The sequence below is a fragment of the Portunus trituberculatus genome, chromosome 48 (genome assembly GCF_017591435.1).
Source record: "Portunus trituberculatus isolate SZX2019 chromosome 48, ASM1759143v1, whole genome shotgun sequence".
In the NCBI taxonomy this organism is placed as follows: Eukaryota; Metazoa; Arthropoda; class Malacostraca; order Decapoda; family Portunidae; genus Portunus; species Portunus trituberculatus.
The window spans coordinates 23,317,419-23,342,894 of NC_059302.1; the positions used below are offsets into that span (position 1 = coordinate 23,317,419).

General features: G+C 43.2%; 2 protein-coding genes across 4 annotated transcripts in view; one reads left to right on the forward strand and one right to left on the reverse strand.

Moving 5' to 3' along the window:
* Window positions 1–9,939, forward strand: part of LOC123498583 (achaete-scute homolog 2-like) — a 23,367-nt gene extending 13,428 nt beyond the window's left edge. Inside the window, exon 2 of the mRNA XM_045245842.1 lies at window positions 6,827–9,939. Within this exon, the coding sequence (XP_045101777.1) occupies window positions 6,827–6,901 (75 nt within the window). The 3' untranslated portion in view covers window positions 6,902–9,939. The remainder of the gene's footprint in view (window positions 1–6,826) is intronic.
* Window positions 9,940–20,364: 10,425 nt separating this feature from the next.
* LOC123498723 (tRNA(His) guanylyltransferase 2-like) lies at window positions 20,365–25,186 on the reverse strand. Of its 3 annotated transcripts, none has more exons than XM_045246105.1 (2): window positions 25,109–25,186; window positions 20,365–22,160 (listed from the first exon to the last, which is right to left on the reverse strand). In XM_045246105.1, exon 2 carries the CDS (start codon window positions 22,152–22,154, stop codon window positions 20,472–20,474), a length of 1,683 nt encoding a protein of 560 aa, XP_045102040.1. In that variant the 5' UTR covers window positions 22,155–22,160; window positions 25,109–25,186; the 3' UTR covers window positions 20,365–20,471. The 3 variants fall into 3 exon arrangements, with proteins under 3 accessions (XP_045102040.1, XP_045102041.1, XP_045102042.1); XM_045246106.1 differs by having other exon boundaries at window positions 25,097–25,145; XM_045246107.1 differs by lacking the exon at window positions 25,109–25,186 and adding an exon at window positions 24,300–24,354.
* Window positions 25,187–25,476: the final 290 nt, after the last annotated feature.

Here is a 25,476-nt window from a genome sequence, read left to right on the forward strand (position 1 = left end):
GGAAGGAAGTGAGAGCAAGAGGTGAGGAAATACTAATGTGAGAGAAAGTTTTGACAGAGAGAGGGAGAGGGAGATGAGGAAGGAAAGGAAAGTGGAAGGAAGAAGAGAAGAAGAAAGACGAGGAGAGAAAGCAAATAAATGAATAAATGAAAACGTTGAAGGAAGTTAGGATAAATAAGAGGAACAGAAGGAAGGAGAGAATGAATGAACGGCTGAGAAAAAATAAAAACAAGGAGGCGGCAGGAGGAAGGAGGAGAGAGGAGGAGGAAGAGAGGAAGGAAGTAGGGAAGGAGAATGAATGAACGGGTGAGGAGAAGGAAGAGAGCCGGTCACCACCTGGGCAAGAAACAAGGAAGAGGGAGGAGGAGGAGGAGGAGGAGGAGGAGGAGGATGGCGTAACGTAAACTGGACGCCCACCACCCGGCGCCCACACCCACCCAGTCACTACCCCGCCCACGTCAATCAAATATCAACTCCTACTTAGCTCATCTCTAACACTTCCCCCGTGTGTGTGTGTGTGTGTGTGTTGAAGCGTGTCATTACAAAGCGATACGAGGAGGAATATGTCATAAATTAAAAGAGGAGGAGGAGGAGGAGGAGGAAAAAGAGGTGGAGATGGTAGTGGTGGTCGCAGAAGTTAAAAACAATTACGCTATAACCTGAGAGCCCTTTAATTAATCTCTCTCTCTCTCTCTCTCTCTCTCTCTCTCTCTCTCTCTCTCTCTCTCTCTCTCGCCAGCCGGGCCGCACCTGCACACCTTGGCCGCCTCAGTAAATAAGGTCTTGTGGCTTATTTATTAATCGAGTCGGTTGGCGGCGATTCCGGCCTCTGCCCCCACCCCTCTCCCCCCAATCCTATCCCCACTGCCCACTCCCCATCCCCTCGGCCGCCAGGTGTGAGTTGAGGGGGGCCGCCGCCACCTGCACCCACTCACCCGCCTCGCCCACCCCGCCCACACCCTCCCTTCCTCCCTCCCTCCTTCTCCCTCTCTTCTCACTTCTGTAGGCTATACCTGGGAATCAATCCGTTTAACTGTGTGTGTGTGTGTGTGTGTGTGTGTGTGTGTGTGTGTGTGTGTGTGTGTGTGTGTGTGTCCATCTATCAATTATCTTCATATATCACGCTCCTTAGGTATTTGTTGTTATTGTTGTTGTTGTTTGTTGTCAGCCGAGGGAGAATTGTGGAGAGTATATGTGAGAAAAATGTAGAAAAATATATGTAATGAATGAGAAGGGGATAAGGAAGCCAAAGGAAGAAGTTAGGGAGGGAGAGAAGGAAGGGTGGGAAGGTTGAAGGGAGGGGAGAGAAGGGAAGGGAAGGAACGAGAGAGGGAGAGAGAGATGGGGAGGGAGGGAGGGAGGGAGCAACATCTGGTTCAGTCTAACAGGTGCGTGTGAAGACTTCCCTCCACTGTCTCTCACCCCTCCTGCTTCCCTCCCTGCCATCTCTCCTTTCCTTCCTTCCCTAACTATCCCTCCCTCCCTCCTTCTCTCCCTCCCCTTTCGTCATTGATCCGCCATAATAACTTACTGAACAAACTTGCGTAATGGACTTGAGTGGTGACGAAGTGAGCAGCCACACACACAGGGAGGGCAGGAGTGGTGGCGCCCTTCACTGTTTGCCTTCTGATGGATGGCAAACAGAGCACACGAGTCAGTTGTATGTATGTATGTAAACTGTAAGCACGGTTATTATATATTTTCTATTTATGCAAGAGGGAAAGCTGGCCAAGGACAACAAAAAATTAAAAGAAAAGGCCCACTTGATTGCCAGTTTCCTTAAACATAAGTAGGATTAGCCAAAAGTCTGGGACAAATGTCTTGACACTTCCAGGAATCTTGCAGTAATGTTTGATGGGGCGTGTCTGATTTTGTTTGTATTTTTTTTTTTTTTTTTAGTTTTTTTGTCTGCATATTCAATTTTTCTTGTTCGTGTGTATGTATGTACGCAGCAATACTGAGAAAAGCAGAGACACATCTACACAAATCTTGCATTAATATTTGGTCAGGTGTTTGGAATTTTTAATTTATATATATATATATTTTAGCTAGGAGAATGTAACAAAATTAGGAAAGGTTATCTCTCTCTCTCTCTCTCTCTCTCTCTCTCTCTCTCTCTCTCTCTCTCTCTCTCTCTAATGACATGCGTACAGTTCATAAAAGGTAAAACAAATTAATTAATACATGAAAGGTGTTGTTGATTAGCACCCCTTACCCATAGCCAGTCACCCACCAGCCACCCTCCCAGCCACCACCCGCTCTGATTAAACGTTTCCAGCTGCGGAGAGAGAGAGAGAGAGAGAGAGAGAGAGAGAGAGAGAGAGAGAGAGAGAGAGAGAGTCGGTTGGTAGTTCAGTCATTGTGGTTTACAAAGTTTACCTTAGCTGGAAAAAAAAAGAACGTGATCGGTTTTGCAGTGTAGTAAGAAAACAAGGAAATCAAACACACACACACACACACACACACACACACACACACACACACACACACACACACACACACACACACACACACACACACACACACACACACGCTTCACTTCATAAAGTTTACCTTCTGTGCAATCACACCAGTTGAGTTGAGTTCACCAAGTTCACATTAGTTTACTTTCTTTCGTCTCTTTTTTTTCTCTTTTTATGACTTCCTTGCTGCTTACGCCACCACCACCACCATCACCACCACCACCACCCCTACAGCTAAGAACAAATTAACACGTCACCACCTAAACATTTCCAATTTTACATCAACCACAACATTCTCTCTCTCTCTCTCTCTCTCTCTCTCTCTCTCTCTCTCTCTCTCTCTCTCTTACCCACTTCACGCAGGTTCACGCTCAGGCGGTCGAGAGCAGAACGTTCACGGCTGCCTAATCTGCTGACGTGCATGAGAGAGAGAGAGAGAGAGAGAGAGAGAGAGAGAGGGGGGGAGTATGGCTGAAATGTGCAAATTAATTTCTTATTTATATTTCTTCATTGTCATGCAAATGGTGAAGCTACTGTTGTTGTTGTTGTTGTTGTTGTTGTTGGCTCGCCGCAGCTGTTTGCCCTTCATTCATGTTTTGGGTACATGAATGAGTGCACGATGAGAGAGAGAGAGAGAGATATATATTACTACTCGTCCTTTAGTTCATATGCACTACTTTTAACACACACACACACACACACACACACACACACACACACACACACACACACACACACACAATTCATAAAAAATACAACACTATGTATCATAAATTTAACTAAATTCATCGATAAACCACTGAAAAACTAAATACATAAAATAAAATAGTTTACCCTTAAAACTTCTACTCACATTTCACGTTTTCTATCATTAATTAGAACGTCCATTTATTCACTTGATTTTTTTTTTTTTCTTCTTCAAGCTTTGCCATCAGTTATTAACCAACATAAGTTATTCAAGATAGGAAAGCCCTTTGTGTGTGTGTGTGTGTGTGTGTGTGTGTGTGTGTGTGTGTTATATTTCTTTTCTTCTTATCTTACCACAATGTGATTTTCATTGTCAGAGAGAGAGAGAGAGAGAGAGAGAGATTGCAACACACATACACAGGCGGCAGTTGTGTTTGTGGGGAAGTTAGAGAGGAGAGGGAGTAAGGGATGTCGCGAGTAGGGGAGGGGAGAGGAGGCAGGAGGCTGTGAGGAAAGGGGATAGAGGGAAGGGGAAGGGGAAGGGAGGTGTAGATGGGCGGATGTATGTCTCGTATACTTCCCCTCTCACCACCCACACCACACACACACACACACACACACACACACACACACACACACACACACACGAGACACATAGACAAATGACGATATGTAAGTAGGAATTATCTTTAGCCAATTAACTAGTGAGAATCGTTAGCCAATTAACCAAAGGACACCAGCAGGAGGAGGAGGAGGAGGAGGAGGAGGAGGAGGAGGAGTAATTAGCACCATCTGACAGAGTTGTGGTGAGACAGGGAGTGGGAGGAAACAAGGATACCCGTAGACAATAATTGAGGAACATGGAAACTGCATCCACTTTGCCATTAACCCCTTTCAGTGCCATGACGCGTTTTCATATTCATTCTGCTTACTATTTGGTGATTTTATACAGGTTCAGAAACTCATGTAAAGGATTAAAATAGTGAAGATTCTGGCAATTAATCTTCTGACGTCCATAGACCCTTCCAAATGTCAATAAAATGGTTTAATTGAACACAAATCTCAAGGTTAAAATGTGTCCCAGTACTGAAGGGGTTAAAGAACGTATTTAAACTCCTACTATTATGAATTCATGAATATAGAAGCCCCATCCTGTCTTTTCTTACTGCATCTTCCCTTTACCATTAGAGAGAAGCAGCCTTACCGTAGCTACATTGTGAGATCGTGTGTTGCTGGGTGAATGAGAGTATAGGACAGTGATACAATATGGCAAGGAGGTTATTGTCACTTCACTATTTGTTTCTTTGTGTGTGTCTAAACATGTATAAGTCAGTAATTGTTTGATGTACTTACTCCTACCGTGTTCCGTGTCTCTTTGGAATCTTAAGTCATCTGGTCTGTCACTAACGTTATCGTTGTTGCATCCCTTATTGTTTTTGCCTCTCTCTCTCTCTCTCTCTCTCTCTCTCTCTCTCTCTCTCTCTCTCTCTCTCTCTCTCTCTCTCTCTCTCACTCACATGGATGGTCACGCACAGCTCATTTATCCTCACTTTATGGCTTGTTGGGGATCAGTTGGGTTCCCTTCCCTTTACCTTCCCTTCCCACCCTTCCCTGCCTCCCTCGCTCCCTCCTTCCCACCTGTTCGTGCACCTGCCGCGGTGGAGCCCGGAATGCACCACCTCAGCCCTCATTATCAACACACTCACACCATCCAAGCCACTCACTGAATTCCTCCACTCACTCACTCCCTCCCTCTCTCCCTCTCTCCCTCTCTCCCTTTTTACTCTCTCTTTCCACAGTTCAGGGTTTGTTATTGTTATTGTCTTTGTTGTTACTGGCTTACTATGCATATCTGTCTTCCTGTTTTTTTGTTTGTGTGTACATGTGTTTTTTTTTTTAGTTTTCTTTTGATTTTTAGTTTTTTTGTGTGTGTGGTGGTGGTGGTGGTGGTGGAGGTGGAGGTGGAGGAGGAGGGTGACGTATACAATGATACAATATACACATACGTACTTATTTTTCTTTACGTATGCTTATTTAAACAAGTGCAATGAAAATATTGGAGATGTCTGTCAGGTGTGTGTGTGTGTGTGTGTGTGTGTGTGTGTGTGTGTGTGTGTGTGTGTGTGTGTGTGTGTGTGTGTGCTCGCGCGTATGTAATCAACATTCTTACTTGTCGCCAGGTAAGCAAAACACGACGTCTGGAGTTGCACGTACTGCCAGATGTTCACACACACACACACACACACACACACACACACACACACACACACACACACACACACACACACACACAACGAGAGACATAGTGCGCAATATTTCTAATTACACAATGTTAAAAATATAAACCTTGAAATAAAAAAAAAGAAACTAGCAACTCTCTCATCTACACCATAAACAAGCAAACAAACAAACAAGCAGGGCAAACTCCGTAATGTACAGTAAACAACAACAATAACAAACAACACGAGAGAGGGAGGGAGGATGGGAGATGACAAACGAACACACATACACACACACACACACACAAAGACTAACACGCAAATATATATTTTTTTTATCGTCATTTATCTCGTAGAAAATTATTATGCGCATTTTACCAGAATGAATTATTACATTGCCTTGTTTTGTGCGCTGTGTGTGTGTGTGTGTGTGTGTGTGTGTGTGTGTGTGTGTGTTGGAGGATAATGATGCGCAGCTTCCGTAAACCAAAGGGAACAGGGAGGAGGGAGATAGTGTTGATGGTAAAGATGATAAAGACGATAATGATCAACATATCCAAGAATAGATGAAACTGAGAAGGATGAGGAGAGAAAAACATAAAAAGTGAGGGGAAGAAAAATCAGAGCAGCGAGGAAGGAAGAGGAGGAGGAGGAGGAGCAGGAAGAGGAGGAGGAGGACATGGATGAAGGGAGGGAAGGACGGTAAGCTTGTCCCCATTATTATCAGGACCAATATCCTTTTCATAGTTGCCAGATCCACTTCCGCTGAGGATTACGCACAAACACAACTCCCAGCTGGCAACACTGACACTTCTCTGGGAACTCAACAAACCGTAGTGGGCTTATGAGAGAGAGAGAGAGAGAGAGAGAGAGAGAGAGAGAGAGAGAGAGAGAGAGAGAGAGAGAGAGAGAGAGAGCCTACAAAATAACTTGATATAGTTTTTCGTGGCCTTTGGTTCTGTAGAGAAATGGAGGTGAATATGTTAATGATTTTAGTTTGCATGTAATATTCACACACACACACACACACACACACACACACACACACACACACACACACACACACGTGACAGGCATTTCTTGCATCACACTCACCGCCACTCTTATATCATTCATTCAAACATCCGTCTATCCAAACCACACCGAGATAACATGGACAGTTTCCCACACCTGCACCACCACCACCAACACCCACCATCACCATCACCACCACGCCTACTCCACACCACCATCACACCACCACGCCCAATGCCTCTCAAAACTACTCCCACGATAACTCCTTAAGTCTCGACACCTTCTCTTCATGCAAATGCCAAACATACTCCCTCGTATACTCCTTCTGTATGTATTTACACAGCCGTAGAAGACCGCAACCCGCGCAGGCTGTATCCATGTTTGAACACCTGATGGTAATACGCCTTTATATAATTAACACCCGTTGTCTCTGCTGCTCCACAGACGAGGCGGGACGTGACCAAGACCACCAGTAGACTCAACGGTTCGATATCACACACTCTTCCGGGCAGCAGCTGAGTCCTGCCGCCTCCACAGCCACAGCCACCACCACCACCACCACCTCCTCCTCCTCCTCTACGTCCCCGCCGCCGCCCACACGCCCCTCAGCAGCGGCAGCGAGGCGGGCGGAGAAGCCTGGCGCGTGAAGCTGGTTCTCGTCGAGCGGGTGGCACCGGCAGAGTGTCCGCGTCCCTGGCACTGACCTGCAGTCCCTTCAGATTGAATTGATGAATAAGAATAATTTCCCTCCATACTCCCCTTACTCCACCTTCATGTGAAGTATCCACTCTTCTTCTTCTCCATCTCCTCCTCCTCCTCCTCCTCCTCTTCTTCTTCCTCCTCCTCCTCCTCCTCCTAGGTGCTTCGTCAAGTTATCTGGACGGGCTGCAGTAAGCCCGCCGCGGCGCTCACACCCCACGCGGCCACAGTCATTCTACTACACAGTATTACATGTTTACGGAGGGCGGTCCGTTCTCGAGACTTGAACAGACTGTTCACAATGTATTTTTAAGGGATCTTTTATTTTCCAACTTTATCGAGCACATTTATACTTATAATTATTGTTATCGTTCGTTACTTAATAAGAGAATAATTCTTCTATGACACGTTCTGGCATTCTACAGGTTCACAGTCAGACCGGAACCCCGACACTCTTGTTTGTATAGTTGTTGCCTTTTATATATATTGTAGCCGTAACGAGCGGGGCGCCTCTAGGCATGGCCGCCCTGCGCTTCTATGTGTTCCTGTAATTTCATGTCTTGAGTAGTCTCTGTCGGCTTGGACACGAGTGGTGTGATCCAGAGGCCACGCAGTGACCTCTGCTTGGTTGATGGGGTCGGTGGAGCCTCAAGTGCTGCGTCAAGAGTGCAGATCTCGGCAGCAGCAGGTGCGTCACGTCCCGGGCGAGCGGCGGCGCCAGACCAACACATCGGCACCTAAATAGCCCCGATGTGTATTCAAGGCTTGCTTCCTACACGGTATGGCAGATCCTTGCGTCATCCCTCCTCGTCCTCACCTACCCAGTGCCTCGCCTTCCCGGCAGGGCGCGGTAGGCTTACAGGGAGGCCGACGCTCTGTGGAAGACAAGAGAAACACTTCTCTTCCTGTTTCCCCATCAAAACAGAACATTCACTCGTCGTCACAGAGCCGCATGCTCCTTGTCATCCTCCTCCTCCTCCTCCTCCTCCTCCTCCTCCTCCTCCTCCTCCCTCCGTCTGTCCACCTCCCAGCTGCCGCCCTGACGCCACATGGCCCACAACTGTCTCCCTCTGGGGTGAAGCAAAACAGCACCACAGATGTGACGGCTGGACGGTGACACACGGACGCCGGCTTATTCTTCTTACCGGTTTGAGCTCACTTAGGGCCTCCTCCGCCCGCTGCCCCTCCACCCCCGCACCACAACTGGCCTGCCGCTGCCTGCTGCTCCCCACATGGTGAGCAGCACAGGCGGCCCTGCTGTCATCCGGTGGTACATTTACTTGTGCTGTTTCGTCTCTTCTCGTCCCTGATGCACGACACATCGGGGGCCAATAAACTGCGGGTGAAGCCTCCCAGCACGGCCATATGGCTGCCAACTGCCGCCAAGAAGTGGCGATGGTCGGGCAGATGGTCTTGCCAGTGCCTGGAGTCATCGAGCGAGGCGGACACCCCCGCCACTCTGAGTACAACTTGAATCATCCCGTGGGACCGTGTCCAGACGCAACGCGTTTCCCAGGCACCACAGCCCCGCCCTGTCCCGAGGCCTCCCTTGATCAGCGCCCACTGACGTCCTCCCCGCCCCAAGGATCACACCTCGTGACAGCCACTCCTTCATTTCTAACATATTACACCAAAGAATACCAATGTATTTTTGTTTATATTTAGATTATGTCCTGCATTGTAAGATACGATCATTACCCAGTATCCTATAAATGCAGTGAATATCAACACTGCGCCTCGAAGCGACACCCTGGCCTGGAGGAGGCGCCGCGGCCGACTCCCGCACCCATTCCCAGTTGACCGCAAGCCGACCAAAACATATCCTAGTTGCTGCGTCGTGAGGTGGATCCCTCACCAGCGGTCGGCTGCAGCACTGCCTCCAGCGGCCTCGCGGGGGCGTACGTGACGCTCCCCTAGTGTCGTCAGCTGCACAGGAGTGTTGCCGTCATCGTCAGCTGTTTGGTAGCGTCCAGATGCCGCGTCGCTTCCAACAGAAGGGTCGTCTTCGATCCAGCGTCCAGCGCGTACCTTTCCGTTCACTCCGTCAGCCGTGGCTACAGCACACGCTGCTCAGGCTTGCTGACTTTATGTCACTTAGGATCCACAACTCTTGCTGCTCCTCGCCTGTTGATGCCGCGAGGAATGTCAAAAGAGAGCCCCGAGCAACGCTGCTGAGGCCGCTGCCTGGCGCCTCTCGGAGTACCACACAAAGCAGTTAGTTCTACGTGCTGCTGACGGCACAGAGGGAGACGTGCCCTAGTATTACCTGTGCACTGTACTAGTCCACGTGAGTTTCAGACGGTCACAAATAGTCACGTAACCTGATGCTGATCGTCCTCGTCCTCCTCCTTCTCCTCCGTGTGTTAGAGAAGGAGGGTGTCAAGGCCATGCCACACATCCCAGGCGTGCCCTCGCCCCTGCCCACGCCTCTTCAGCCTGTCCTACTCGCGATGACGGTCATACAGTAACCACACTTACTGAAGGGGCTGTGGACGCAGTGAGGCTGGCCATGTATGTACGTTTGTCTGTGTGAGTGTCTGTGTATGTATGAGCAAGGCGTGTGCACCTGTAGAGTGTATGTGTGTGACGTGTGGCCGTAATGAGGGCGCCCCATACATGGCTGTGGCGTGCCGGGGACGTACAGCTGTCCATCCCACATGAGGGTGTCCGTGACCGTAATGAATGTACACATTAGCCCATGTTATGTACACGAGCTTAATTAATAACGTACTATACCTAAGACTAATGAATGGACATGATGACCGCGGGCGTCCATTTGCGCCTAATTAAAAGTTTACCTGTAAGAGTGGCCACCGCTGGTCCCTTCATTAATGTTGGTAATAAAAAGGGTTTTGTAATGTCTTTATTTTACTCATCCCAATAATCGGCCCATCCTTCCACACACTGCACTTTCCATCACGTCTCCCTCTCCTTCCCTCGCTCCCTCCCGCATCCCCACCTTCCATCTCACACTCTCTCCTTCACGCACACTCTCACCCTCACCACACTCACCACACATCTCACCGCACACCGCCACAGCTTCACCAAGGTCACCGCATCACAAGGAGAGTTGGGGGAAGGTGAGTAAACCTGGTAAACCTTCACAGCAGATGATGAGAAATGCGCTTCCCAACATCACACTGAGGATGGAAACGCACACACACACACACACACACACACACACACACACACACACACACACACACACACACACACACACACACACACACACACACACACACACAAAGATGCAATGAACGAATGGAGTGAAACTGTTTCCCGCAGAAATTTATGCCGCTATAGGAAAACCAAACTGCAATGACCCATAAGGTGAGGCCGATAATCCCTATGACATGGCCATATATCATTCATTACTTCAAAGAAAATAAAGTAACAGTTTTTCGTTAAATGAAGAACTGTTACTGTTTTCTTTGCAGTAATAAGTGATATATGGCAACGTCGTAGAGATTATCGGTCTCACCTTATGGATCAGTACATTTTGGTTTTACTATAGTGCAAAAAAGAAACTGAATTAAAAGAATAGATTAATGAAAGAAGTGAAATAAATAGATAAATATATAAAGGAAGCAAACGATGAACCATAAAAAAATAAACAAGAGATAGACAAAAGACAACAAACAAATGAATTAGTCAAATGAATATTAGGTTCAGGAAAAGAAAAAAAGAGACAGACTCCGATGAACAACAGAATTGACTGAACGAAATCAACTGGCTGCTTTCTTTTTTTTTTTTTGCTTTTCTTTCCTTCTTCTCTGGGAACGACAAAGAGATCGAGATTTTCACATTTTTTTGTCCTAGACCACTCCTTGATACGCAATAATGATAAAGAAACAAAACAAATTAACAAATAAATAAACAGAGATAACCTGGTAAAAAACACATAAACCAATCAACAAACACACAAGCAAATTAAACAAAAATCAATAAACAAAATACAAGACTCGCACGATAAACAAACAAAACAAACAAAATAACAAAAAGTAAACAGAGATAACCTGGTAATAAACACATAAACCAATAAAAAAAAAAAAGGCGACAATTTATACCCCCAAAAAACACTTTAAATAAAAACACATCAAGACTTGCATCACTCAATCACCTGAACAAACCACTCAGACAGACGGACAGACAGAGAGAGAAGGACGAGCCATCTGTATAAGTTAATTCACTGCTCACATCCCGGCAAGGCCAAACACTACACCGGACACGATGACAAGGCGGAGAACACCAAAACAAACAGACCTGATGACACTTATTAAACCCTTTAGTATACCATGACACGTTTTCACAATCACTATGCTAAGTACATACTCTACTTACTTCCCAGGATGTAGTAAGTTAGGGGAGGCCACAAAAACCCAAATTACCTTAATTGGAGGGGACGCCAATGCCAACAAATGCTTGAGAAACCCTGCTTTAGACGACAGAAGGTTAACTTGGTCTTTTTTTTAGAGTAAGGAACTATTTCAAGGGAGTTTAGAGCACAAGGTATCTCGAAAATAGGAAGCACTGTCTGGTGATGAAACGCTGAAGGAAGATCACCTGCATTCAAGAGAGGACAGTACTTGCTCAGTCACCAGGGGAAAGCTCTGAACTTCTGCCATCTGCGCCTGACCGGAACCCCAGTGTACCAAAGTGACAGGCAAGGACATGAGAGAGAGAGAGAGAGAGAGAGAGAGAGAGAGAGAGAGAGAGAGAGAGAGAGAGAGAGAGAGAGAGAGAGAGAGAGAGAGAGAGAGAGAGAGAGAGAGAGAGAGAGAGAGAGAGAAAGAGTTAATTTTGTCAGCCACCACAACTATTTAAGAGACTGAAATATAAAGTAAGCAAAAAAATATATATATAGAATGGAGGTGACTATGTGATAAAAATGTACATAAACTAAAGGCATAAGTATGTGAGAGAGAGAGAGAGAGAGAGAGAGAGAGAGAGAGAGAGAGAGAGAGAGAGAGAGAGAGAGAGAGAGAGAGAGAGAGAGAGAGAGAGAGAAATGCATAAAAACAGAGAGCGAAACATTTAAACATATATAAAACAAAATACAGACACAAGAAATGTACAAAGCCATATGCTAAACAACTAAACCATATCAAATTGATCGACAAACTACCAATACTGTCATTTTCATACCACATCTAGGCACTTGACGAAGAAAAAAATAAATGGCAGGTCAGCTAATAACGAGTATCTTCCAGTTGGTTTCGTTCAGTGAGTAGACATTTCGATAAGTAGACATTCCATGAGAAGACATTTCGTGAGTAGACATTTCGGCAAGTAGACATTTCGGCTCCTAATCCCGACTTTTAACAGACAAAGATCAAAAGTTATTGCGATTTACAAATGTGATATTCCTGGTTTTATTTACAAGGGTGCTTTTAGCGTTTGACTTCCCAAGCGTATTTTTTAGTTACAGTAGTCTCCGAGGTTCTTTTAATATTCTTTTACACTTTCACGACTCAATTTTTACAGTTTAAGTCTATAAATGGGTTTCGTTTTCTTATCGCTTCCAAGGCTACTGTAATAATTTTAAGCGTGTCTTCAGTTTAGTTGCCAAGAATAAGTTTGTATCCACACTTCGGATCTCGCCATTTTGATAACAGTTTAACTCCTTCAGTACCATGACGTGCTTTCATATTTATTCTGTTTGGTATTTGGTGATTTTATACAGCTTCAGAAACTCATGTGGGGATTGAAATAGTGAAGATTCTAGCTATTAATCTTCTGGCCTCCATAGACCTTTCCTAATGTAAATAGAATCGTCTAATCATACCCTAAACTCGTAGTAAAAATGAGTCCCAGTACTGAAGAGATTAATAGGAACTGAGCACCGTGAATAGGGAAACACGCACCCTTGAAACTACAGCTGATTATCTTTGTGGTCCTTCAAAACAGTTGAGATGGAAGCTCAAAATGATTACGAATACGAGGAATTATTGAGTGACCTTCAAGGAGCGGGCCGAGTTCCTGCACCGGACGTGCACATCAGGGGACACACACACACACACACACACACACACACACACACACACACACACACACACACACACGCCTTCAGTATCTGCGACGCATTTTTACCATGAGTTTTGGGTATGAATAAACGATTCTATTCACATTACGAAGGGTCTATGGAAGTCAGAAGATTAATGGCCAGTCTTCACTATTTTAATCCCCACATAAGTTTCTGAAGCTGTATGAAAACGCCAATTAGTAACCAGAATAAATATGAAAGCGTGTCACGGTACTGAAGGAGTTAATATGAGGAGTGTAAAACAAATACTGTCCTTGATATATTCCATAACAAAACATTACAACCACCACCACCATCACCAACAACAACAACAACAACCACCACAACCACCACCACCAACAACAACAACAGCGGCCACATTTCCCCTTCCTAATCAGGCAGGGGCGGAGTGACCACGCAGACGGGACACAAATAAAAAATAAATAAATGATAAAAAAGGGAAAACAATGCAATTCCCCTCGATGAAATTTGCCACACGTCCTCCCCACAAGCCCTTGAATCCCCACCTGTTACAGCTCAGCAAGAATCCAATTTATCCACTAATTTACCCCAATCCAAAGCCCACCTAAGCTTTTCCAGGGAGAGGCGCGGCTGGACAGTGGGAGGCGCGGGTGGATGGCGTGGGTGATGATTGTTATTCTTTTTATCTCTTTCCGTGACCATTTTTTTCCTCTTTCCTCTTTTTTTCAATTACTAGCGTGTTTGGTCTCTTCCTCTTGTGTGTGGTGGTGTAATACTACGATGCATTCATGTCCATCACGTCGGAAATGGCTGTGTGTGTGTGTGTGTGTGTGTGTGTGTGTGTGTGTGTGTGTGTGTGTGTGTGTGTGTGTGTGTGTGTGTGTGTGTGTGTGTGTGTGTGTGTGTGTGTGTGTGTGTGTGTGTGTGTTTCTTGTAGAACTATAAAAAGTACAAGTTTTTTGTGTGTTTTGTGACTAATTTAGTGTATATCTACATATTCATTTACATTTCTATCTACTTATTCATCCATCTATCTTATCCATCTATCCATTATTATTTATGTATATCAATCTAGCCTGTCAAAACATATTTATTCATCTATCTATTTATTTATTTATCTATTTCATCTATCTGTGTCGACATTTGTTTCTCTAGCCAGTGAATACATTATTTATTCATCTATTCATCTATCTATCTATCTATCTATCTCTATTTACATCTGCTTCTCTGTGTATTTCACTACACAGCAACCTGCATCCAAATCCCAATTACATAATTTCTGAATAAACTCCAATAAACACTAGTTAACCAGCCCTTCTTCCACACCTTTGACCTAAACTTCAACATAATGTGCCGAACAATGATTAAAAGTGTAAAGGTAGGAAAAAACTGCACACAATACACAAACAACATATACACATATCAACACAAGCATACACAAGCCTTGATCACGACTATTAAAAATGACCACCACCACCACCACCTCCACCAACACCACCACCGTTTCGCCCCGCCCGCCCACCACAAAATGAGGCTTGATCGAGTTCCCACGGTGCATGCAATTTTTTGGAGCCACGCAAAGCTCTTTAGTGGTTATTTCCTGTCCATCTCGCGGGTGTTGTCAGGGTCAGCAGCGGTGGGGTGAGCGGTCAACCACGGCAGGCGGGCGGTCAAGCGGTCATCCCGAGAACCACACACCCATAGAATCGACCCTCCTCCTCCTCCTCCTCCTCCTCCTCTTCCACCTGGTATCTTGCGACACTACTTACCACACACACACACACACACACACACACACACACACACACACACACTTCACGTCCTTATTTTCATGTATTTTTTTTTTTTTTTTGGTCTGCCTTCTTTATGTATTAAAAACAAACATTTCATAGGTACACTAACACACTGGAAAAAAAAAAATGGAACTATAATTACTAACACTGATACTATCCCTAACATTACAATACACTACCATCCTAACCACCACCACCACCACCACCACCACCACTGGACCAGCAGGTGCATCAAACCACCCACCCCATCCCACCTCCCCCCTACACACACTAATTACCACAACAGGGACAGCACCACCACTACCACCACCACCACCACCACCACCTCCTATACCGTGACACCACCAGTAACACCCACCACCACTCCGTTCCTCCCTCCCTCCTGGCCCTTCCTCGTCGCTCCCTCCCCCTCGTCTACTCGTGAATGGCGGAGCATCCCAACAGTCACACAGCGGCCAGTTTTCATTGTGCGGCGTGCCATTGTTGCATCATAGAGCGTACGTGCATCTAGAGAGCCTCCCACAATGTTTCATCCGCTCAGTGGGTGGGTGGATGGCGGGTGGATGGTGGGGTGGAAGGGACGGTGGAGAATGAGCGGCGGGGGTTTAGAATTATGGGCGGATGCGTGACAGTGAAGGATTCGGGAACCCGCGCCCACCCCGCCCCTCGAACGCACCTGTCTCGTTGTTATTCACTTGTTGATCCTCATCCTCCCTCCCTCACCCGACCCCCAGTCTTCCTCTCCTATACTCCTCCTCCTCCTCATCATCCTCCTCCTCCTCCTCTTACTCTCTTTCTCTCGCTATGCTTATAATAATGATCCCTCAAGATTTCCTTTTACTACTACTACTATTAGATATACTACTATTACTACTGATGCTGCTACTACTACTACTACTACTACTACTACTACTACTACTACTACTACTGTTGCTGCTGTTGTTGCTGATGTTACTCCTATTATTTATATATTACTCCCTCCCTCTCGATGCAGTTACCTATTGTCCCTTTTTGTTTTGTTTTTTAGTTTTGTTTTCCGTGGCTATCTACTATCTAAAATATAACAAAGTCCCGTTCTCCTCTCTCTCTCTCTCTCTCTCTCTCTCTCTCTCTCTCTCTCTCTCTCTCTCTCTCTCAGCGCGACACCATTCACCATTCACAGCTTTCGTGACATATGATTCAAAGCTTTGTTGTTACTTCCCTGGTACTGTGTGTGTGTGTGTGTGTGTGTGTGTGTGTGTGTGTGTGTGTGTGTGTGTGTGTGTGTGTGTGTCAGTCAGGAAACAAACAAGCCATCCCGCATCATCATCATTACACACACACACACACACACACACACACACACACACACACACACACACACACACACACAGCAGCAGCAGCAGTATGGCCGGCAGCTAATTGCCCTCCCCAAGGTCACATGAGGCCTTTGCATAATTCAACAAAAGCCCTTCATTCAACACTGCCCACGTGAATGGAATTATCACACAATGCCACCGCAGGAAGCCATCATGTGGTAATCAAGTTATTTCCTACAAAAATGTGCATGTCTGATGAAGAGCACCTGTTCTCGTAGAGGTGATTTGTGATCCGACCTAGACACCTGTTGCTTCCTATTCATCTCTCCCTCTCACTTCAATATTCTTTTTTTTTTTTTTACCATGTGAGATTTTCACGGGAATTTATGGGCTATAGGAGATGCTTTTTGGGGTACTTCCTATCTAAAAGCCCACCCGCTAGGAAACCGTTGCCCCGAATGAGGAAGCCCAACCTACACTCTGACCGTGGACAGGATTCGAACCCGTGCTCTTAGAGACTCCTAGGACCCCAAAGCACGCATGGTTCCACTGTACCACGGCGGCCACCTTTGATCCAATTATCAAGGTATTCCGTACACAATTTCGGGGGTTTAATGCAAATCACCTGTTGCTGCTAGTTAACCAGTACTGAGACTCATTTTAACTGACTTTTCTAGGTATGATTACAATATTTTATCTGCATTAGGAAGGATCTTTGGTGGTTAGAAGACTAATGGCCAAAGTCTTTACTATTCTAGTCCCCAACATAAGTTTCTGAAGCTGTACAAAATCACCAAATAATAACTAGAAGGAATATGAAAACGTGGTATGATATTGAAGGGGTTAAGTTGTGATCTAGCTGGTGCACTTCCTGTTTCCTCATCCTTTCAACAATTCAGCTGACGTTTAATGATAAATACCATAAGCAACTTATAATTTCAGTATTCCACTATAATTTGTAGCTGAAAATGAACTCTGTATAGGCTGCTTTATTTTCATCCCTCTCAATCATGCATCTAAATCTTCAATAAGCAGTGACTATGGTTCTCTGTATGTAGTTTATTTGTCATTGCAAGCTGGGATGTGATCTAGCAAATATATCTGCTCTCTCTCTCTCTCTCTCTCTCTCTCTCTCTCTCTCTCTCTCTCTCTCTCAACTAAACCCTCAACAATACGCATTACAGAACAGAGAAAGCTTTCGTATAACACTATCTGATTCAGAACATACAGGAATATCTCCGTGAAAATTAGGTAGCATCATTTACCTTTCCTTTCTCTATCATCAAGTACCAGCCTTGGCCCCACCACTCATCACTACGGACGCCTATTGTGCCCTTCTCTACAATGACTCTTCCCCCCCTTAAACAAACCTTCGAGACTCTAATAAGGGAGACGAGGCATCGTAAACATCTTTTCATTGAAACGATCAATTTTATGCGTTATCTTTGAAGGTCAAGTAGCTGTTCTAAGTTTCTATTCCGCCTCGTGTGTGTCTGTGAAGGTTAAAAGGCCACTTAAGCGCTTTTTTCACTTCAGCGGTATTACGTTAGGAATGTCTTATTGTGTTTACGAAATGCATGGCAGCTATTCCTACATAGCACGCCCATAACATCGCATACACACCCTACACCCGTCCAGTCAACTTAACCACTCAGCACCACGACACGTCTTCATATTCATTCTGCTTACTATTTGGCGATTCGATACTGCTTCAGAAACTCGTGTGAAGATTACAATAGTGAAGACTCTGGACTATTAATCTTCTGACCTCCACAAATCCTTTTTAATGTAAGTAAAATCGTCTAATCACAACCAAAACTCATGGTAAAAATGCGTCCAAGTACTGAAGGGGTTAAACCATCACAAAGCACATCCATACCCATCTAATAAGCCCATGATATCACACAGGTCCATCCATCCACATTCAGCTGGTAAATAGCACACCATCCCACACAACCCACACCCATCCATTAGTCCCATAACCCACACACAACCATCCAGTACACTGCATACCATCACATAGGTCCGCCCACACTCATCCAGCAAGCCCCACACCTCACACACCCTCACCCAACACAGCTCTTTGACTGAGGCCCTGTGCATTGTTAACAAACTCCACCATCTTGAAAACTTGGTTGATGACTTAAACAGGCCAACAGGTGCTGTACTCACTTGTGAAAGGTGATTCCATGTCTTCTTGGAGTGTTCCCATTTCCATTTCTGCAGCCATGGGTCACGAAGCATACCATGACAATCAATGTATATCACTGTGAAATACTTAAGACATTTGAACTGAACCCGGAATCACTTAATTCGTTTACTTTCCAAGACGGCCGACGGTGACTCTAGCGATGCCTGCATTCTGGTTGCGAAACAATAAACTATTGTATTCCTTTCGGCCCTAAGTAAATAGAAAAGTTAATTATATATTAATAAAGGAAGAAAATCACTGAAAACAATGTAGAATAATATTTCTATAACAAATATCTATATATAAAAAAATGTTTGTTCTTTAGATAAAACAAAAACTTGGGCAGCTTGTCTTCTGTTATTACGTACCGTAATATGATACGATAAGGTACGTATGTTAAATACATGGTGATGAGAGACGACAGTCACTATTGCATATTCTTGTCATGATTTCCACTACGCACTACACAGCAACAGAATGTCTGCCACCTACGTATGGCTCTCCACGAGTTCTGTTCATTACTTTTCTGTTTTTTTCAGCGGACGTATAAAGTCACATTCATCTATGTTTAAAAAGGTAAATAGTACAGTATAACTTAATATATCTAATGAATTAAGTTGTTTCTTTGGGCATTACTGAATATCAGTTATTTGAATAGCTAAGATGAGTGTATAGATAACATCTTACCAGTGATGACAGGAGACAAGGCTGAGAAGCAAACCCACACCGTTTGAAGCTTTGAGCTCAGTGGCAGTAACATACTACTCACCACCTTGAAGTGGCTCACCCACTACTCATGGGAACATTGTTATACAGCAATACTTATCACCATTAAACAACGCACAATTCCACAGTGACCAGCAACACTCAGCCTCACAGACACTCGCCACAACACCACTGACTCGAACAAGGGAGTTAGAGATTCGAAAGGCATATGACTGACACTGACTCCCTGGCTTCAGTTTTTCGGTGCCGCGCTTTTTAAAGTCTTGCCGTGTCCTGATGTTAATATAAAGAATAATTTGATTAGTTTTCATGTGTGATAGTATTGCATGATACCAACTGTTGGAATATTTATCTCTGAAAATAATACAAAAGAAATAAATGGCTGTATTTTCTACATGTATACGTAGATGATATCTAATGTACTATTTATCTGAATTGAACAAATAAAGACGGATGCAACACCAAACTAGGGCAACATCACTATTATTCCTTCCTTGTCTTAATACAGCAGGACATGTTCACTTTTGGGGACGGAGCAAGTATTTTGTGAGCATTTCACGTGGTTGCAAAGAGCCATGGTCATCCAAGTGTTACAGTTCCTGCAATTTTCATTTTATCCCACTTCATTTATCAAAAAATATCCCTATTTCTCTTTATGAAGTTTGAAAACCGAAGGCCATGAATCCTTAGTTAGCAAACAGTCCTTTAATTTATCAGAAAGAGGTGAGGACTGTCAGTACAACAAATAAATCAAAGAAAAGAAGAATGTCTGGCTTGTTCTAGAAATTACTGTCTTGTAATATAGATATCCCTTTCTAAATACTTGTTGGAAACAGCCACATTTACTCTTGAGAAATACATACCAATATGAATGGTACTATGTTAATAACTTTTTTGCAGTGCTACTGCTAACTTGGATAAGTGTTGGTTAGTTGCATACAGGACACAAAACCATTAAGAACAAATCATTACTCTGTATTCCTGAGAGGCTGAGAGCAATGCAAAAATAATGTTTGTACTGATACATACAAGTCTCAGCATAACATTGTGCCTTGTTCACATGTACACTGTTCCTGAGTAACACTACTGTCCCTCTGTTGCAGCCAAACATGGAGCACTGTTGGGCAGCATTGTCTTTAAATGAGCAGAGTCAGAAACTGGTTCATTTCACCTGGTCTTCATCTATACAACAATTCCTTCTGTTTTGAAAAGCAAGAATAATATTAAGCTTCTTTCTTTAACATTCAAATGTTCAAAACCAAACAAATACAAGCCAAATAATGTTTTTAATATAAAAAGAATCAACCATGTGGTATAAAAAATTTACTGATGTACATCTACTTTATAACTTTGCAACATTAACAATAACAATAACAACTCAGTCAAAGTCATCTAGTGTTGTGGCATTCCGCTCTTCTCCAAGTAGCCATGGTCTCTCTCTCCAGAATTCATCCTTAATAACATCAAAATGGCCAACAACAATACCTCTGCACCCTTCCTCTGCCTGATTATTCTCTGGTAGCTCACCACGAGACCTACCTGACTCTTCACTAACCATTTTTTGATACATGACAGTTCCCTTTCTGAAAATGGCATCTTCATCATCATAATTCTGGTTAAATCTATTAATGAGGATAGATCTCTTGTCTTTAGAGAATGTTCCACACAATATTTCTTCAGCATTCTGTCTGGAACATTGTCCCTGTTGTACTAAGGTCCAGAAACAAGTGTTGTACATGTTATTGATGTGACAGTCTGCCTGACGCCAACTGATGTAGTCCCTCAAGCAAGAATTATTTGGATACAGCACAACCCGAGCATCAAAGGCCGGACAATAGTGCAGCTTGACGTCCTCAAACATGCTCTGCCAGTGATACACATAAACACCAGCAAACAAGCTGACAATGCTGGAGATGATTCTGCCTCCTTGGCGGTCACACATCTTTGAGTATCTATGGATAACAAATGAGTACTCATCACTTTGACCATAAGAAAAGATGATGTCAGGAAACTCCTTCATTACTGAAAAAGCTGCCTTATTCATCAGCTCAATTGATCTCAGGTCATTAGGTTTTTTGAAATAATGCTTTTCTGAAAAATTGTGAAATGCTTTCCCATCAATTCTCACCACCATCCATGTGTGAGGTAACAATGTTTCTTTCTTCTCAAAGTGCTTCAAATAATTCAATTTGGCATTCAGCTCAGTGGGTTGATCTAACACTAAAACATCACTCCAGAAGCTGTCTTTGGTGAGATCTGCATGCATCACAGTGACAGTGCTCTGAGATCTCTGAATGATGGAGCCATTCTGAGCAGTGACGGTTTTCTGCACCTTTTTACGCAGAGCAATACTTCCCTTCTTAAACACATCTTCTTCTTTATTATAATTTGTGTTGCATCTTGTAAACAAAAGTTCATTCAATGTTCCTTCATTTGCTCCTTTCAAAGTTTCTGTGGCCTCTCCTGGCAACATTCCCCTTTTGGTGACAAGTCCCCAAAATGCTGTTTTATACAAGTTTTGATGGTGGCAGACATTTTGCTGTTTGGTCATGTAGTCCCTTAAACTCTGGTCATCTGGCAGTAAGTGAACAGCACCATCTATCACTGGAGGAAAGATTAGTGCTGAAGACTGAATGTAATATGGCCATTTGTGCACAAAGGCAGAGGACAAAAGGCTACACACATTGGTTAAGAGCTTTGGTCCTCTTCTCCTGTACAGTGTTGTATTCTTTGCAAACACAAAATTAAACTCTTGAGAAAAACTGTAACAGAGGACTATCTCTTTGAAGTCCTGCATAACAACATCCACAGCTGCCTGCAACAAGCTGGTGAGACTGCAGTCATTGGGTTGTTCTAACTCATGCAAATCATAAAGTTCTTCAACATTTTTCAGTCTAAGTCGAATTATAATCCAGTGCTGTGGATCCAGCTGCCCTTCCTCTTCAAAGGACTTCACATACTCAAACTTGCTGTGAGCCATTGGGTACACGTTTGTATGGATCTTCCTGAGTGTGGCGAGGCAGGATCTCTGGAGTACAGTTCTTGACAAAACTGGAATCATAGGTATCTGAAAAAAAAATTGTATTATTTTGCAATCTAATAATATTATGCATGAAAATTTATAATATTACTTATATTAACAATTTCAGTAAAAGATAATCACTTCCATCCATATTCTCTGAATGTCACACTAGTAGCTATTGTAAAAAAAATAATTAGAAGTCTCTTTGTAGTAAATTATTTAATAAACACCCATGATTTGTCACCTGCACAAGCCTATACGAAAATTTGTCAAATGAGGAAGTTGGCTGTCACAAATTACAAGAGAATATACACATAGCATTTCATTCAAACACTCATCTTGTACTATGAGGGCAATCTAATCCTATGTAGCTATGTTATGATTTGCATTCCATCACTACATTAATGCATACAAGTATGTATGTGGAAATTGCTCATTCTGGTTTCAGCCCACCTGAAAGCCCCATGTTCCTACAGGTCACCAAACTTGCTGGAGGGAGAGGGGTGGTGACATTTTACACTATCATATTCTGTGTATACAATGGGTTTTGTGAAGGGGTGGAAGAAAATAGTAGAAAAATAAAGCGCCAGTTATAATGAACCTTTGCCCAGCGAGGCATGCGACAGGCAAGATCATGGAAGCAGTTAGCAAGAAAGGAGTGGTAGAAGGAAGTAAGTATGGGATGTGACAGTGTGGCACTGAGAGACAGGCTTAACCCCTTCAGTATTGGTACACATTTTTATCATGATTTTTTTTGGTGTGATTAGGTAAACAATTTTATCTTCATTAGGAAAGGTTTATGGAGGTCCGAAGATTAGTGGCTAGAATCTTCACTATTTTGATGCCCATATAAGTTTCTGAAGAGATCTAGGATATTTGACCAGTTCTTCATTTGACCAGAGTGACTTGACTAGATGTGGAATATCATTTGACCAGGTGTAGAGCTTCACTTGATCAGGTATATCTAAACAACGCTATTAACAAGGTGATGTCAATAGAGCCCACGGTTAGTAGTAGTAGTAGTAGTAGTAGTAGTAGTAGTAGTAGTAGTAGTAGTAGTAGTAGTAGTAGTAGTAGTAGTAGTAGTATAGTTGAACTCATCCGTAGCTACCCACAAGGTGTGGCTCCTCTTGGGTGCCACGTTGCCACTGTTATACCAGTACCTTCTTCAAAGAAAACGGAGTGATGATCGTTCTCTACTTCACTAAAAGAAGTCAGAAGAGACCTAAATACCTATGCAGCTATATAGTACATTAAATGCAATAAAGATTCTGGTTATATACATGAAAATGAGACAAATAAGTTACATATTTGTCAAATAAGTGCACATACGAGTAGAAACACAGAGTAATATATTGAGTGGTTCCTTGCTTGAGTTAAAGGTAAGAATGTTGCCCAATTTGCTTTCTCTTGCAAGAAATATCTATTAAGGCGGAATATGAATTCCTTGGTCTGGCTACGCAAGACAGTGTATGACGGGGAAGCATCAGGGGGTCCTTCCATGGTAGTGACCAGAGGAGGAGTGAAGCGACATGTGCGTGGCGACCTGACTCACCCCACCAATCTCCCCAGGAATTTTCACCTGGGTCATGAGTGGCAACGTCGCCTGACCTGATATGACACATCACCGTCCATGTATATGAACTAGCTTAATTTATTTTCGTATATGACAATTATTTATATCATCTACCACTTAATTAAGGTTTCTGAATGTTCTGAGAACGTTTTTTTTACAATGCTATGATTACAGGACAATGAGTAGTTTGTTTTTATTGGAGATTTGGCATAGTCTCACGGCAGACACCCTATGGGTAGGTACGGATGAGTTTTATTATAGTAGGAAAAAGAATCACTAAGACACTTACAGATTTGAATGAAACTGAATTAGAAAGAAAATGTTGATACTGTTTCAAAACATAACAAAATAAATACGCTGCTGGGCAGTGCTTTACTTTTGAGTACTTGAAGAAATGTTCAAAGAAGGGCCATGCTGAGGCAGCCTGACAGAGGCAAACTCTGTCCAAATTTCATTATTTTTGCTTATTTTTCAATATATAATAAATTATGGGGCCTACTTTTTAATAATTAGCTTAATTATATAGTTAATAATTAAATTTCATAGAAATTAAGCACACACACACACACACACACACACACACACACACACACACACACACCCCGTACCTCAGTGGTTAGAGCACTGGCTTCACAAGCCAGAGGACTGGGGTTCGATTCCTCGGCCGAGTGGAGATATTTGGGTGTGTCTCCTTTCACGTGTAGCCCCTGTTCACCTAGCAGTGAGTAGGTACGGGATGTAAATCGAGGAGTTGTGACCTTGTTGTCCCGGTGTGTGGTGTGTGCCTGGTCTCAGGCCTATCCGAAGATCGAAAATAATGAGCTCCGAGCTCGTTCCGTAGGGTAACGTCTGGTTGTCTCGTCAGAGACTGCAGCAGATCAAATAAACAAACAAACAAACAAACAGACACACACACACACACACACACACACACACATATATATATATATATATATATATATATATATATATATATATATATATATATATATATATATATATATATATATATATATATATATATATATATATATATATATATATATATATATATATATATATATATTCTTTTTTTTTAATGGTCATTAAAACTTAATGGAAAATATCTTGGTCAACAGTCCTCCCCGACCCGGTTAAAGTAACCTGGTCAACCATCCTACCCTACCTAGTCAAAAGACTCTGGTCACATGAAAAACTGGTCAAACATCCTGTTCCCTTCTGTGAAGCTGTATAAAATCATCAAATAATAAGCAGAATGAATATGGAAACGCGTCCTAATACTGAAATGGTTAACGTCAGAGTCCATCCTGGAAACAGTGCAAAAGATCTTTAAACACATTAAGGTACCAACACGAATACTCTAATATCTCTATTAATGGTAGGCTGCTATTAGAAAGGGACGTACTGCACCACATACCACACAAATGCCACCCAGCACACCAGTCTACTCCATTCTGGCCTTTGTTTACACACACACACACACACACACATTCACTGATACACATTCTAAAGTGAAGGAAAAAAATGTAATATACGATTATTATTTCTTTGATCTCGGTTATAAATATTTTATCTATTAGAATATTAAAGAAAAATATTGAATTTTCATCAAAGCCAAATCGAATAACCAATGAGATATGAGAACTCCAATGTAGATGTTTTATACTGTCACTGTACTAATTTGAGTAGATAATACATTTTCTAAGCCAATAATGTGTTACAGTTTTAAATAGTCTAGGTCAGTTATGATGTTTGTCCACCTGGCCAGAGTAAAATAGGCGCACT

Bases quoted from the DNA above. Each gene is read 5' to 3' on its own strand.
- LOC123498723 (XM_045246105.1), bottom strand. From the start codon at position 22,154: ATGATTCCAGTTTTGTCAAGAACTGTACTCCAGAGATCCTGCCTCGCC.